Source organism: Panthera pardus, unplaced genomic scaffold, assembly GCF_024362965.1.
Source record: "Panthera pardus isolate Hobbes unplaced genomic scaffold, ASM2436296v1 HiC_scaffold_15, whole genome shotgun sequence".
Lineage (NCBI taxonomy): Eukaryota > Metazoa > Chordata > Mammalia > Carnivora > Felidae > Panthera > Panthera pardus.
Window position 1 is genome coordinate 8,724,247 of NW_026526710.1, and position 13,962 is coordinate 8,738,208.

The window sequence follows — 13,962 nt, forward strand, 5'->3', positions numbered from 1 at the left end:
CAGGAATTCATACTGACACTTCTAAATCAAATTCAGAACTATACAGTTTTTACCAGTTTCTATTCTGTATCTATAGCTTTCTTTCTTCCAGGAATACTCTACTTATCCAGGATACCAGAGATGACTTAGAATATCACCTAGTTACTCGTCTGCTTTATTCCACATCTCTCTTAGAAACATACATATACCAAGCCTCAGAATAACGAGACCAATATATTTATCACCTTGATGAGTACTGAAAAGAGCTAAATTTATTTTGCTTACATTCTGCCCTATTCTCTGCTCAGCTTTTTAAACAGTTGTACTACATCTATATTAAAAGGGTTTACGGCCATTACATACAATACCTTCTACCCTATTAACTGTCACTTGGATGTAATCCTACAAATAAATACGGATTTGATGGTCACCATTAGTCCTTGTGTCAGTGTCTCTCTGGTTGTTTTGGTTGTCTGACACTGTCCTATTTTCTAGAACATTTCTCATGAAGGGCTCAAAAGTCCCTGAGTCCTTGCAAGTTGGTAAGTTTGGGTCTGTAGTCTTTATACTTGGAAGTCAGTTTGGCTGGATATAAAAATCCTTGGCTGACATTTTTGATCCTTGAGCATCTTAAATATGTTATTGTTTTTTCCTCTGACACAGAGCAGTTGTTGAAAAGTCTGATGATATTCTGATTTTCTTTCCCTTGTAAGTGACTTCATCTTTTTTGCTTGGATGCCCAAAGGACTTTTCTTTTAAAATCCAGTAGGTTTACTGAAATGTTTCAGTGATGGTCACTCTGGGTCATTTTCTCAAGTACAGTGTATGCCATTTTTAATATGTTGTTTCAAATCTTTATTGAAGATGTACTCTTTTTAAAGACCACACAGAACACCATAAAAGCAAAATATTTTCAAATATCCAGAGATTAATGCTTTAGCATTTTTGGAAAACTATCCTTCTTCCTTTTTATACTTTCTGTATTTGCACAATAAGCATTTGCCGGGAATGAAAACAAACAGGCTCCTTCAAGAATACCCAAAATATTTACAAATGTAAAGTATCCCAAAATATTTACAAATGTGAGCATATTCCCTGTCATTTAAAAACAACCCTGTTTTAGGCTCAAATTATGTCAGGCCAAGGGGTGACATATCTATGACATTTACTTCTAAAAAGATGATAACACTATACTTTTTTTTTTAATTAAAAAAATTTTTTTTTAATATTTATTTTTGAAGGAGAAAGAGACAGCATGTGAGCAGGGGATGGACAGAGAGTGGGAGACACAGAATCCAAAGCAGGCTTCAGGCTCTGAGTTGTCAGCACAGACCTTGATGTGGGGCTCGAACCCATGAGCTGTGATCATGACCTGAGCTGGTCAGACACTTAACTGACTAAGCCACCCAGGTGCCCCAACAGTATACTTTTTAATTGGCTGTGCCTATTTAGTCATTTTGCCAACGAGAGAGGTGAAAAAAGCAATATTTTGTTACTACTTAACATTTCTGTGAAGAGTGAATTTAAAGATCTACATGATTCTCAGCTACTTGGATTTGCTCTTTTCTGAATGTCCTCCTCCTTTGTACATTTTTCAATTTCCTCTTAGAAATTTTAAGAATTCTATCGGCTTTCTTTACAGTTTCTTTGCTCATAGGGAAGTTTATTTCTTATTGAAAAACCCTTTGTCTATATTCTTGTACTGCTTTTGTATTATCAGTCTTGGTTAAGTAGGTCTCCCTAGATTGGACACGAAGTCTATTTAATTGAGGGATTTTCATTGTGATAACTTTTAAATTTAGGTAATTTAATCTTGTGGAACTTAATTTTGCTACATGATGTTCTAATTTCTTCCAGATGAATATTCAGTTACCTCCAATACTATTTATTAAATATGCCATCTTTCCCCCTCTGACTTTAAATAGATTATCTTCTATGCTGGGACCTGTTTCTGAATTATTATCACTGATGTCGCTCTCAACTTTCATTTAAACATTATATTGTTTTGATTACAGCTAGCTTTATCATATGCCCTATCATCTAGTGATGCAAGTCTTACATCGTGATTATTTAAAAATTGTTTTTTCTGGCTTTTCTAGTGAATTTATTGTTCTCAATATATTTTATGCCAATATTATCCAATTAAAACACACACAAAAAAACCTCCTGTCCCCAAACTCTTTTTGGAACTGAAATGGAATGGCACTAGGGTTATGTGTTAATTTTAGAAGAACTGACATTTTTGTGATAATAAGTCTCCCCACCCAAGGACACGCTATCTTTTATGTTTTTCAATAACATTCTATAGCCTGACCTGGGACACTCATTCCTACGAGCCTATTACTTAGAAATGACACCACGAAAAACATCACCCTCCCCAGGAACATAAGATGGAGAAGGTAGTGGTTATTCATCGATAGCAGGGTAGTTAAATAAACTGTGGTACATACTGTAAACAGTAAACGGCTGTTAATAAAATGAATCAAATCAGTTGATTAGATTTCCACAAGGTAACGCCGAATGAGAAAAAAAAAGATACAGGAAAGTACCTATTTAATGATCACAATTTTGTGAAATAACGATGTGCTCCCATCCCCACGTATGTCGATGCATATTGGCATGAGGAACACAACCTAAGTTGGCAACCTAAGTTAATTACAGGGGCGGGGCTGGGAAACCAACACAAATGGAGGGAGTAAGGAGGAAGGGAGAAACAGCATAAGCAAAAAGAAACAAAGTCTGCACTCAACATCAAATCAAAACTAAAACAACTTGGAGCGCCTGGGTGGCTCAGTCGGTTGAGCCTCCGACTTCGGCTCAGGACATGGTCTCGCAGTTCGTAAGTTCAAGCCCGGTGTCGGGCTCTGTGCTAACAAACAGCTCAAGCCTGGAACCTGCTTCGGATTCTGTGTGTGTCTCTCTCTCCCTGTCCCCTGCTCATGCTTTGCCTCTCTCTCTCAAGGACGAATAAATGTTAAAAAAAAAAAATTAAAAAAAAAACTAAAATAACTAATAAACTTAGTATATATGTTACATTTATGTATTTTAAAGTATATGCATACATATGTAAAAAAGACAGCCAGCTTTTATTTTTAAGGCTGCACAATGCTGACTATTAGATCATACTTTAATTCATTTATAGATAAACCAAAATAGAAACGGAAAAATGACCTCTGCATCTGAACTCATCCAAGGCCTAGAATAGTGGCACATCTTACCTCTCCCCTACAGTTGTTCCACTGATAGACATTTCTCTCTCCTAAATCCCTTTAAAAACAACAAGAAGAATACCTTACTTCTTGTTTGTGAGACATATCACAATGAGCTCTCTTAAGGAAGATGCTAAGCTATGTTTCTACCTTCCATCACTAATAGTTTCCAAACTGTTAGAGCAGAAAACCTTTTCCACAGGTATGTTACACTGGAAGCCAAGTCATCTTTTTAGGTAAACTGGAAATTAACCTTCACAGCAGAAAATAGAAGGCATAAAAATTTGTAAGCAACAACCAAGAGATGATGGATTCTTCTTGATCAGGAGACATAAAAGAAGGACTCAACCAGATACCTAGAATGTTCATAGCCAAAGTAAGATGACTTCTTACCCAAATTCAGAAATTGTTAAAAAAAAAAAAAAAAAAAAAAATCATCCATTAAGACATGCCTATTAAAAAAAAAAAAAAAAAAATCAACCCATAACAGACAAATTCAGTGATGGTGGATGGAGAGGTCATAATAAAGGAAGGGTAGTTTATATTACTAAATGGCATAACAGATACAAGTTCCCAGAGCCCCGTATGTGACCTACAGTGGGAACAAATACACATTCTCTTTTCTTCCCAAAAAGATTTTTGTAAGGTTTATTTAAATATCAATTGTCTCAGTGTATTTATATTATTTACACAGAATTTTTCAAAAATATAATTACAGCAAGACATGAAAGATTGGGAAGCACATGTCCCAGGGCTCGGCCACATACAAATTACAGCAGTCAATTCTGGGCATTATTATTAGAACAAACAAACAAAAAACAATCCCTGCTAAAACTATGACTTACCTTCCTTCCATATTTAGGATACACACCAGTTCATCCTCAAAAAATATCTCTGGTCCCTCAAGATTCTCTATGTCACTAAAACCATTACAAGGGACCTATGAAGAAGACATATACAAACAGGCCTCAGTCACAGGCAACAGTGCTGTCACTCTCCTACACAAATCTGAGATACAAAGGTGCTCATGTTCGTGGCAGTGGTAACTGCTATCCTACGCTATCTTGTACCACTCACCATGGCTGGAAAGTAATGTCCAGTATCAATAAGTTGTTCAGATTTTATTGTCAACTGTGCATTAATTATATTTTCATAGTCTGTAGCTTCAGTATCATAATTCACAATGATTTCATGCAATTTGTGAGGCAGTCAAGTAGGAGCAGAGACCCAGAGAGAGAAGTCTAGTACTTTGGGCAAGTAACTCAACTCACTGGGCCTATTTTCTCCTCTGTAAATTTAGGTGATGGTACCAATGAGCTTTAAAATTCTATTAATTCTTCCACTTTTTTTTTTTAACACTTTTTTTTTAAACATTTTTTTATTTTTTTGAGAGACAGAACATGAGAAGGGGAGGGGCAGAGAAAAGGGGGGAGACACAGAACCTGAAGCAGGCTCCAGGCTCTGAGCTGTCAGCACAGAGCCCGATGCGGAGCTCCAACTCATGAGCCGAGCCGTGAGATCATGACCTGAGCTGAAGTCGGACGCTTAACTGACTGAGCCACCCAGGCGCCCCCCACTTGGTTTTAAAAGTAGCCAGGAAATTTCATGTCAACCTGTGTGCATGCAGAGAACACAGGAATAGAAAGGTCCTGAGCCAAAGTAATCATTCGCCCACTGATCAATCTTAAGTATATTCCTACTGTGTTCAAAGTCTTTGACATACTTCTAATTAGGCAGTGGTACAGGGAAAGAGGGAGCTAAGGAAGAAACATAACAATTCATCATTATTGGACAAACACACAGGCTGTTAAAAATGCACACAAAACCAGTTGGACTAGAAGTAGGAGCTGCAAACCAGCAGCCCATGACAAAGTGCATCAAATATATCTAGCACCCATAAACAATTTGTACCAGTTTTTAAAATATGGTATGAATGCTTTCAGCCAGGACATGGCTCATCCAGAACATAAACTATGCATCCTAATATCAACGAACGTTTATTTATAGAAATGAATTATACTGGGGAGTATCTAGTTTTATTCTCCACAGAAGAATAAGTTCAAATTTGTCCAAAGTTCAAATTTTCCCCTTCAAAACTTGAAAAGCCTTGAAAACACTCTGCATGTATGAACCCTATGAAGTAACATTAATTAACATTAGAAAACAGGAATTGATCGGGGTGCTTTGCTGGCTCAGTCGGTAGAGCATGCAACTCTTGATCCTGGGGTTGTAAATTCAAGCCCCATATAGAGTGCAGAGATTACTTAAAAATAAAATCTTGAAAGAAAGAAAGAAAGAAAGAAGAAAGAAAGAAAGAAAGAAAGAAAGAAGAAAAGAGGAATTAATCTTCGGTAAACCATGATAGTAAAATAAATCAGGGGTGCCTGGCTGGCTCATTTGGTAGAGCATGTGACTCTTGATCTCAGGGGTCATGAGTTCAAGCCCCCCATTGGGCGTACAGTTTACTTAAAAAAAAAACAAAAACCCAAAATAAATAAATCAGACTGGCTCTACTTCCAGACCTCCCCCCAACCCCTGTACTAAGAAATAAATTTAAAAGATTAGTGTGAACTACTTCCCAGAGTTACAAAAAGAACCAGGACCTGATACAGAAATTGTGAGACACTTTGTGGGAAAACACAAACAACAAAACCCCCTGCATTTCAGCAATATTAGGAAAAACAACAAAGACACAAAAACTTTTCGGGGATAACGATATGTAATGTAAGATAATTTAGCTGAGGGAATAATAATTCTGATTTACAGATCGCTTCTAATCCTCTGCTACCCTAACAAATAGTGCTATTCACCACGGGTTAGAATCTTCAAAGCCACAGAGAAGAAAAACTGTATTAATTTCGCCAACCCTTCCGGGAAAACTACTGGGTGAAATCTGTACAGCGGTTCAATCACTGATGATTCCCCAACTCAAGGGGAGGCTCCGAAAAATAGGTTTAACCCCCTTGCAGGGAAAGAATGCTGATCTGGATTCCCTCTACATTGTGCCGCAGTTCCGTCCCTCCCCCTCCAGCCCCATTCTCTCGCTGGCTTTAGAAAAGTAAAGCTGGCAGGGACAAATGGCTTCGTGTTGTTGGATAGGAGGAAAAGGACACAATGACTCTTGCGGCCATCTAAGTGAGTAAGGGATCGTGAGGACTGAAAAACGGATACGGAAAAGAGCTGGATGAGCTACAGCCTCCAGACCCAGACACATGCACCACAGTAGGCAAAAGCCGGGAGCTACATCAACAGATCCTTACGTGCTCTGAAAAGAACCTCTTTGAGAAGGAGGCTACGATCTTCCGGGCTTCTAACCCAGCTTTCTGCCGAACTTTATACTCCTCCAACCAATTGACGTAGTCGGTGGGGCTGTAGTGTTTCATAAGGGAAGGCCACCTACAAGGAGAGAAACACCCCCTCAGCTTCACAGAGACTCAAAGGCAGACACGCGAAATCAAAGGCAGCCTTGAGACACAGGGAAAGAGCAGTATGCTTTAGCGGCACTAGGGGCCCTGGCGATGGACCCAGTTCAAATCTCCACCCGGCACGCACGCACTCGCTCGCGGCGTGACCTTGGCGTAGCAGTAGGAATGCTGTGTCTCCGCTCCCCATCTATAAAATGGGGCCAGTTGCAGCAACAATAACAGTGACGACAAGGGCTGCTAACATTTCCTGCGCGCCTCCCAAGAGCCGGGCCCCGCGTAAATGCTCCTTACACATCATCTCACTTAATAACTAGCAGCAAAAGGTAGGTCTAATTATCACCGCCTAAAGTCGATGCATGAGGCTCAAAAGGAAGGGAAGTCGCTACCCCGCAAGGTCACACGGCGAGTGTGCCAGGGCCAGATTTTTCCGCGGTCCCACATCGAAATCTGTGCTCTCCGCCCGCAAGCAGGGGATGCTGCGTCCGCTTCCTCCAAGGGCTGTTAAGATCATTGCATCGCCGGATCCATGTAAACATTTTAACTCGGAGTCGGGCACAAAGAAGCGCGCGGGATGGATCAGCAGGGATCCTACCGTCGTGACCCTCTAAGGCGGGCCCGGCTGCCGGGCGCTTCCCGATGCGCAATTTGGGCAGCGGCGTGGACCCGAGGGGCCCGGGGAGCCGGCGGCCTGGAGGCCTTTGTCTGTCGGTCCGCGGGCAGGGGTCCGGGGGTGGCCTCCGGGGAGGGGTCCGCGCGCGAGCAGGGAGGCGGCGGCGCGGGCCGGCCAGGCCCGGGCCCAGGGGGCGCAGGGCGGGGGCGCGGGCGGCGGGGCGGCCGGCTCACCTCACCCGGAACTGCTCCTTCCACACCTTCCCGCTACTCTGGCACAGCTCGCGCAGCCGCCGGCAGGTGCTGGAGACGCGGCCGATGTCGGCGGCCGTCAGCGAGCCGCTGCACAGGATGTACTCCAGCACCTCGCCGGGCAGGTTGACGAGGCAGCTGAGGCCCGCCGCCTCGGGCGCGGCCTCCTCCGCCAGCGCCGGCACCACCTCCATCGCGCTGTCGACCGCTGCCGCCGCCATCTTGTCCGCGTACCTGGGCCCGCCGCGCGCGCGCGCCAGGGCCCTCCGCTTCGCCCCGCCCACCCGCCTCGAGGGGCCGGGCCCCAGGTCGCCCCGCCCACACCCGTGGCCACACCCCCCCCTCCCCGCCCGCAACGCGGGCCACGGCTGACCCAGGGAAACCCGTTCTTACAAACCAGCTGTGCTGTGGGCCCTGCGGCTGCGAACCAGCGATCAAAGCAGATTCCCTTTTTGATTATGTGTCCGGAGCGCTTCCTGTGCATGAGCTCATCAGATCTTCCCAATAACCCTACCAACTTTTATCTCCTTGAGTTACAGATGGGGAAACTGAGCTTCAGGGAGATAAACGGACTTACTCAGAATCCCGTGTCCTAGATGTTAATTCAGATCCGCTTGGCTTGTGCTTGACTGTGCTCTAAACCAGTATGCCGTAATAACAGCTAATTTAATATTCTTGAGAGGGTACCGTGCCAAGCATTTTACAGGTTCTTTCTCCTTATTCGAGCCCTCTGTGTTACGTACTGTAATGATACCCATTCTAGCATCATTAAGGAAATAATAAGGAATAAGGAAAATAAGGCTCATAAAGGTGGGAGCCACTGGTTCAAAGTCACAGACACAAAAAATGGTAGAGCCTGGGTTTGAACGCTCAAAGCAGGAATTGCCACCCAGGTGTGGGTGAGCACTCTTTTTTGGTGCCTGTGCCTATTATTACCATTACTATTACTAACCCAGGTCCTGTGCTGTGTTCCCTAGAGATACAGATGTGAGTAAGATGCTGTCTTTGCCTCCCAGGAGTTCGAAGCCAGTTGGGTGGGTGAGTGGGGGGGGGGGGGGGGGGCACACAGGCATAGAACGATTTGTTGTCAGTACTTAGAGGCTCAACAAGGTAGCCCCCACCCCAGTTTGGAAATCAGAATGCCCTGGAAGTAATAAAGTTATAAAGTTAACTCTCAGTGGATGGTGAGCCATCTATAGCTCCCTACTGCCCTTAGAAATGAATCTGAAATCTCTAACATTGTTGCAAAGGGATAGACCCCTGTCTACCTCTCCTTGCCTATCTGAAGCCATTCTCTCCCTCACTAGCCATGCCCCAGCCAGCCTGGTCTCTTTCCTTCCACTTCTGGCCTTCACATGTATGCTGGCCCCACTGCCTAGAATATACTTTGTGCTAGAATGTCTTCCTTTGAGCTACTCCTTCTCTTCCTCCAGGCCTTAGCTTAACCTCTCCAGATGACATTTCTTCCCTCACCTCAGCCCCACTGCCCCAGGTACGATTCCTTCCCAGGATTTTTCAGTCTTGTCATTACTTAATTAATTTATAACTATCCAACCTTTGTCTTTCCTGCTAGATCAAAAGCAACTTCAGCATCGGGACGGCACTTGATCACCTGTGGGTGCCCAGTGACGTGGCCCAGACCCTACACATAGTCGATCCTCAATAATTGTCTATCATTTGCAATTGTCTAACGAGCTGTTTAGCTCGAGCAGGTCAGACTTTCTGAGGGGCAGCTTCTTATCTGTAAAATGAGGATAATAATAAGAATGGGACTGTCAACAGAATTAAATGAGTACATTGAGGTAAAGTGCATAGAACAGTGCCCGACACAGGGAAAGTACTGGATGAAAGTATGTTATAGAGGAATGGGGAGAAACTGTTCCAATATTTTGGAACTAGATAGAGGTGGTGGTTGAACATTGTGAATGTACTAACTGCCACTGAGTAGTTCATTTTTAAATGTTTAGTTTTAGGGGCACCTGCCTGGCTGGTCTCAGGGTTGTGAGTTAGAGCCCCACTTGGGGTGTAGAACTCACTTAAAAAAAAAATAAAATGTTTAATTTTATGTCGTGTGAATTTCACCTCAATACATTTGTTCAAAAGTGTGTTACTGATTGTATTCGTTTGCTAAAGTACTGTAACAAAGCACCCCAGAGTGAGTGGCTTCACAGAAATGTATTTTTCCATGGTTCTAGAGGCCAGAAGTCTGAGTTCAAGGTGTGGGCAGGGTGGCCTTCTTCTGAGGCTTGTCTCCATGGCTCGGGGATGGCCGTCTTCTCCCTCTGTCCTCACGTGGTCTTCCCTGTGCGTGTGTCTGTGTCCTAGTCTCCTCTTAGAAGGACACCAGCCCTGTTCGATTAGGGGCCATCCTAATGACCTCATTTTAACTCAATTACCTCTTTTTTTTTTTTTTTTTTTTTTTTTAACATTTATTTATTTTTGAGACAGAGAGAGACAGAGCATGAACGGGGGAGGGGCAGAGAGAGAGGGAGACACAGAATCGGAAGCAGGCTCCAGGCTCTGGGCCATCAGCCCAGAGTTTTGTTTTTTGTTTTTTTATTTTTATTTTTTTTTAACATTTATTTATTTTTGAGACAGAGAGAGACAGAGCATGAACGGGGGATCAATTACCTCTTTAAAGACCTTGCCTTGATCTATTTTTTTAAGTGGCCTTATTATTGGCAATTTTTTCAAGTAATCGCTACACCCAGTGTGGAGCTCGAACTTGCGGCCCTGAGATCAAGAGTCACATGCTCCACCCACTGTGTGGGAGAAACAACAGATCTCCCTAAGGCGAGAGGACTCTTCGGGACGTCAAGACCTTCTACACACCTCCATTGAGGAGATGCCCCTCAATGTGACTGACCTCATCTGAGGGGCTGTCCTGCTACCTAGTCCTACCCAGGGTTCAGTCCATGTGGCGCTGAGGAAGAGCAGGAGGGGGGAGGGAAGAGAGCCAAGGGATGGACCTCTTGTCATGTTTTTCTTTGAGTAAACGTCACTTTTTGAGGCAAAAGAAAGACAACAACAGATCTTCCTATTAAATGAAACCGTGCATATATGTCAGTTACTATTGCCACAGGACAAATAAACCCCAAACTTAAATAGCATATACAACATAGTACAGCCATGTGCCCTTGGTTTTGTGGATCAGGAAATGGGAAAAGGCTTAGCTGGGCAGCTATAAACTGGAATGACGTGGCGGACCCAGATTCCATGCTGTCAACCTCGGCCCGTACTTACTTGCCTCTGTCAGGTCCTACAGGGCCTGCAAAGAGGCTTGGGATCTTGTCTTCAGTGTGCTGGGAAGCACTATCCATATTCAAACGCCCAGGCAGAGGGTATGTTCTCTCTGCCTCAGTTTCTCCGAGAAAACTCTTTCTTCTTTTGGAACGAGGAAGCAATTCTCTTCTCTAAACAGATCACTCCTAATGGTTGTGAATCTGTCTCCTCCTCTCCGTTTTCCTCAGCCACAGTCTAGGTCCATGTCCCCAGTGTGGCTCCTAAATGTTCCCCTGGCTTTCACTCTGGCCACAAGAATATGAAAATCAGCCCCAATGACCCTAAGACTTTAGTAACCAAAGTGTTCAGCCCCTTAGGTGGAAGGCAGACCCCACAGCTGCACAGGTGATTGGTACGCCATTCTTAAGAACAACTCTTATTTTCTTATCGATGCCATCCAGGCCTTCCCTCTGCCCATTTTTTCTTCTTCTTCTTCTTCTTTTTTTAAATCTTTTTAATGTTTATTTATTTTTGAGAGACAGAGAGTGAGCAGGGGAGGGGCAGAAAGAGAGGGAGACACGGAATCAAGAGCAGGCTCCAGACTCTGGGCTGACAGCACAGAGCCCACACGGGGCTCGAACCCACGAACCACGAGATCATGACCCGAGCTGAAGTCGGACACCTAGCTGAGTGAGCCATCCAGGTACCCCTGCCCAGTTCTGATCAAAGATGGCCAAGACGCCATTGGGAAACAATTAAAGTCTCCTGCCAATCCAGAAAATCCTCTCCACAATTCTAGAGAAGAGTCATTTCAATAGTGGGAGCAGGCATTAAACCAGACTTAAGGCACAGCGCAGGTAATCCGCTAATGAGATTACGAGGACCAAGAAATTCCACTCTTTTGATATACAGCCAAGTATCGCGTCACATACATGCTTTCGAGATGAATGTTAACTTGTCCTCAGGGATGAGGACCTGGTCACATATTTCCTAGTTCATCCTAAGCTCATTTGGTAATTGGGGTACACATTGTGCTAGCGAATTGCCTTTGGCTCAAGGAAGTATGAAAACTTCTTATCTTTACCACAGGCCAGTGGTTACAGCTTGGAACAAGACCCTTAGGCTAAACCCCCACAGTCACAGGGAGATAGGGACACTATCTTCCTTGATATTTACATTTCAAAGAGATGTTTCTCAGGCCCTTAAGGAAAATATTCCTGAATTTTACTACTGTCACGAGGCTTGTTTAGCCTTTAAAATTTTTTTTTAATTTATTTATTCTTGAGAGAGAGAGAGAGAGGGAATGTGAGCAGGGGAGGGGCAGAGAGAGAAAGGGAGAGAGAGGGTTCCACCCAACTCAGCCCCAACTGAGTCCCTCAGGTGCCCCGGCTTGTTTAGCCTTTCAAAAAGATTTCCAAATGTCATATATATGTGCAGTGGAATATTATTCAGCTGTAAAAAGGAATGGAGTACTGATATGTGTTATAACACGGATGAACCTTGAAGACGTTATGCTAAGTGAAAGAAGCCAGTCACAGAAGGACAGATACTGTATGATCCCACTGCTGTGAAACTTCTAGAAGAGGCAAATACATAGACACAGAATGTAGACTGGTGGTCACCAAGGGCTGGGGGTGAGGCGGCAATGGGGAGTTATTGCTTAATGGTTATAGTTTCTGTTTAGGGTGATAGAAAACGTTCTGGAAAGAGATACGGGTGACAGTTACATGCCATTAAGAATGCCCTTTATAGGGGCGCCTGGGTGGCTTGGTCGGTTAAGCGTCCAACTTCGGCTCAGGTCATGATCTCACGGTCCGTGAGTTCGAGCCCCGCGTCGGGCTCTGTGCTGACAGCTCAGAGCCTGGAGCCTGTTTCAGATTCTGTGTCTCCCTCTCTCTGTGACCCTCCCCCGTTCATGCTCTGTCTCTCTCTGTCTCAAAAATAAATAAAAACGTTTTAAAAAAAAAAAAGAATGCCCTTTATACCATCGGATTGTATGCTTAAAAATAGTTCAATGGCAAATTTCCTGTTACATGTAGTTTACCATAATAAAAAAAAATAGCACTGACAGAAAAGATTTGCGTACATATCAAAGGGCAGAGGAGAGATTTACACATACGCAGTTTCTCAAGGACATGCTCTGAGAAGGGAAGAAGGGAATGAGTCTCTTTCTCTTTGGGCAACAGGGGAGATTCTAGGTGTTAAAATTAATCCTACAGTTCCCTCTCGCTGAACTGCTGACTGTATGTATTGAACACAGAGGCAGTATAGCTCCCGCTTAAAATTACCTAATATAAGCCTAAATGCTAGACTAACCCCCTCCCACCCCCTCCTACATGGCCCCCCAGAGCTCCTCCAGGGTGCCCTCTCCCTGCGAATAAACTCATCTTTGTGGAGTATCAGCATATGGTGTACATCTGGTTATCTTTGGCCGGAGGGTTTCAGTATTCCTCTCCCAAGAGATCTCTACAATCTGACTAGAGAGTCCATTTCCACCCCCCTCAACGTCCCCAATGGCTTTCCTTGTTCTCAAAATACGTCTACACTTTCTCTTCTGGTCCATTTCCCCAGACTCTGTTCCAGCCGAGGGGCTTTGCTAGTTCAGTTCCTTTTTCCTGGAGTGCTGGCTTCCCAGCTCCTCACTTACCCTTTGACTTGCTCCCTCAGTCACATGGTTGATGAGACCTCCCCCCACCCGCCACCAAACCGCCTTATTTAAACTCTCCGTCTGTTTTTTTTTTCTCCAAAATCACTTGTCACCATCTATCACTATAACATACTCCCTCCAAAAAAAAAAAAAAAAAAAAATTATGGTCTCTCTCCTTCCAACAGATGTGAGCCCTCCTGGTTGATCTCCAGTGTCTATGAAAGGGCCTAACACACAGTAAATCCTCATTAAATTTCTGGTGAATAAGTAATCCTGTCAGTGCAAGTCAGTTTAGCTGGCTGTATTTTGCACGGGGTGGGGTGGGGGTGGGCATCAGTCTCCGGGGGCCAGAGGGCGGACTACGGTAGGCTGAGTGGTAGCCCCCAAACACGTTCACATTCTAATCCCTGGAGCCTCTGACGTGTGTGTGTTTTCTCCCCGCACCACCAAGCAATTCTCCGACACTACAACTCGACCCAATTCTGACACTGTCTACCTGGAGATAGCATCAGCCCCCACAGGTTCAGGCTTAGACCTCTAAGACTGCCCCAGCCCCCCTGTAGCCGGTACTTAACAAGCCAAGGTTGTTACCTGTAGTTCTGATTGGCTATAAATCAGA

At 44.1% G+C, this 13,962-nt stretch overlaps 1 protein-coding gene across 2 annotated transcripts in view; it reads right to left on the reverse strand.

Annotated features, from left to right (window-relative positions):
• The window catches only part of FBXO21 (F-box protein 21), a 46,168-nt gene extending 38,442 nt beyond the window's left edge, over window positions 1–7,726 (reverse strand). Inside the window, exons 1-3 of one of the 2 annotated variants that reach the window (XM_019467334.2) lie at window positions 7,457–7,726; window positions 6,449–6,584; window positions 4,034–4,128 (exon numbers count right to left, since the gene is read on the reverse strand). In XM_019467334.2, the coding sequence (XP_019322879.1) occupies window positions 4,034–4,128; window positions 6,449–6,584; window positions 7,457–7,695 (470 nt within the window). In that variant the 5' untranslated portion in view covers window positions 7,696–7,726. The remainder of the gene's footprint in view (window positions 1–4,033; window positions 4,129–6,448; window positions 6,585–7,456) is intronic. The other variant, XM_019467335.2, reaches the window with a different exon arrangement.
• Between the last annotated feature and the right edge of the window lie 6,236 nt (window positions 7,727–13,962).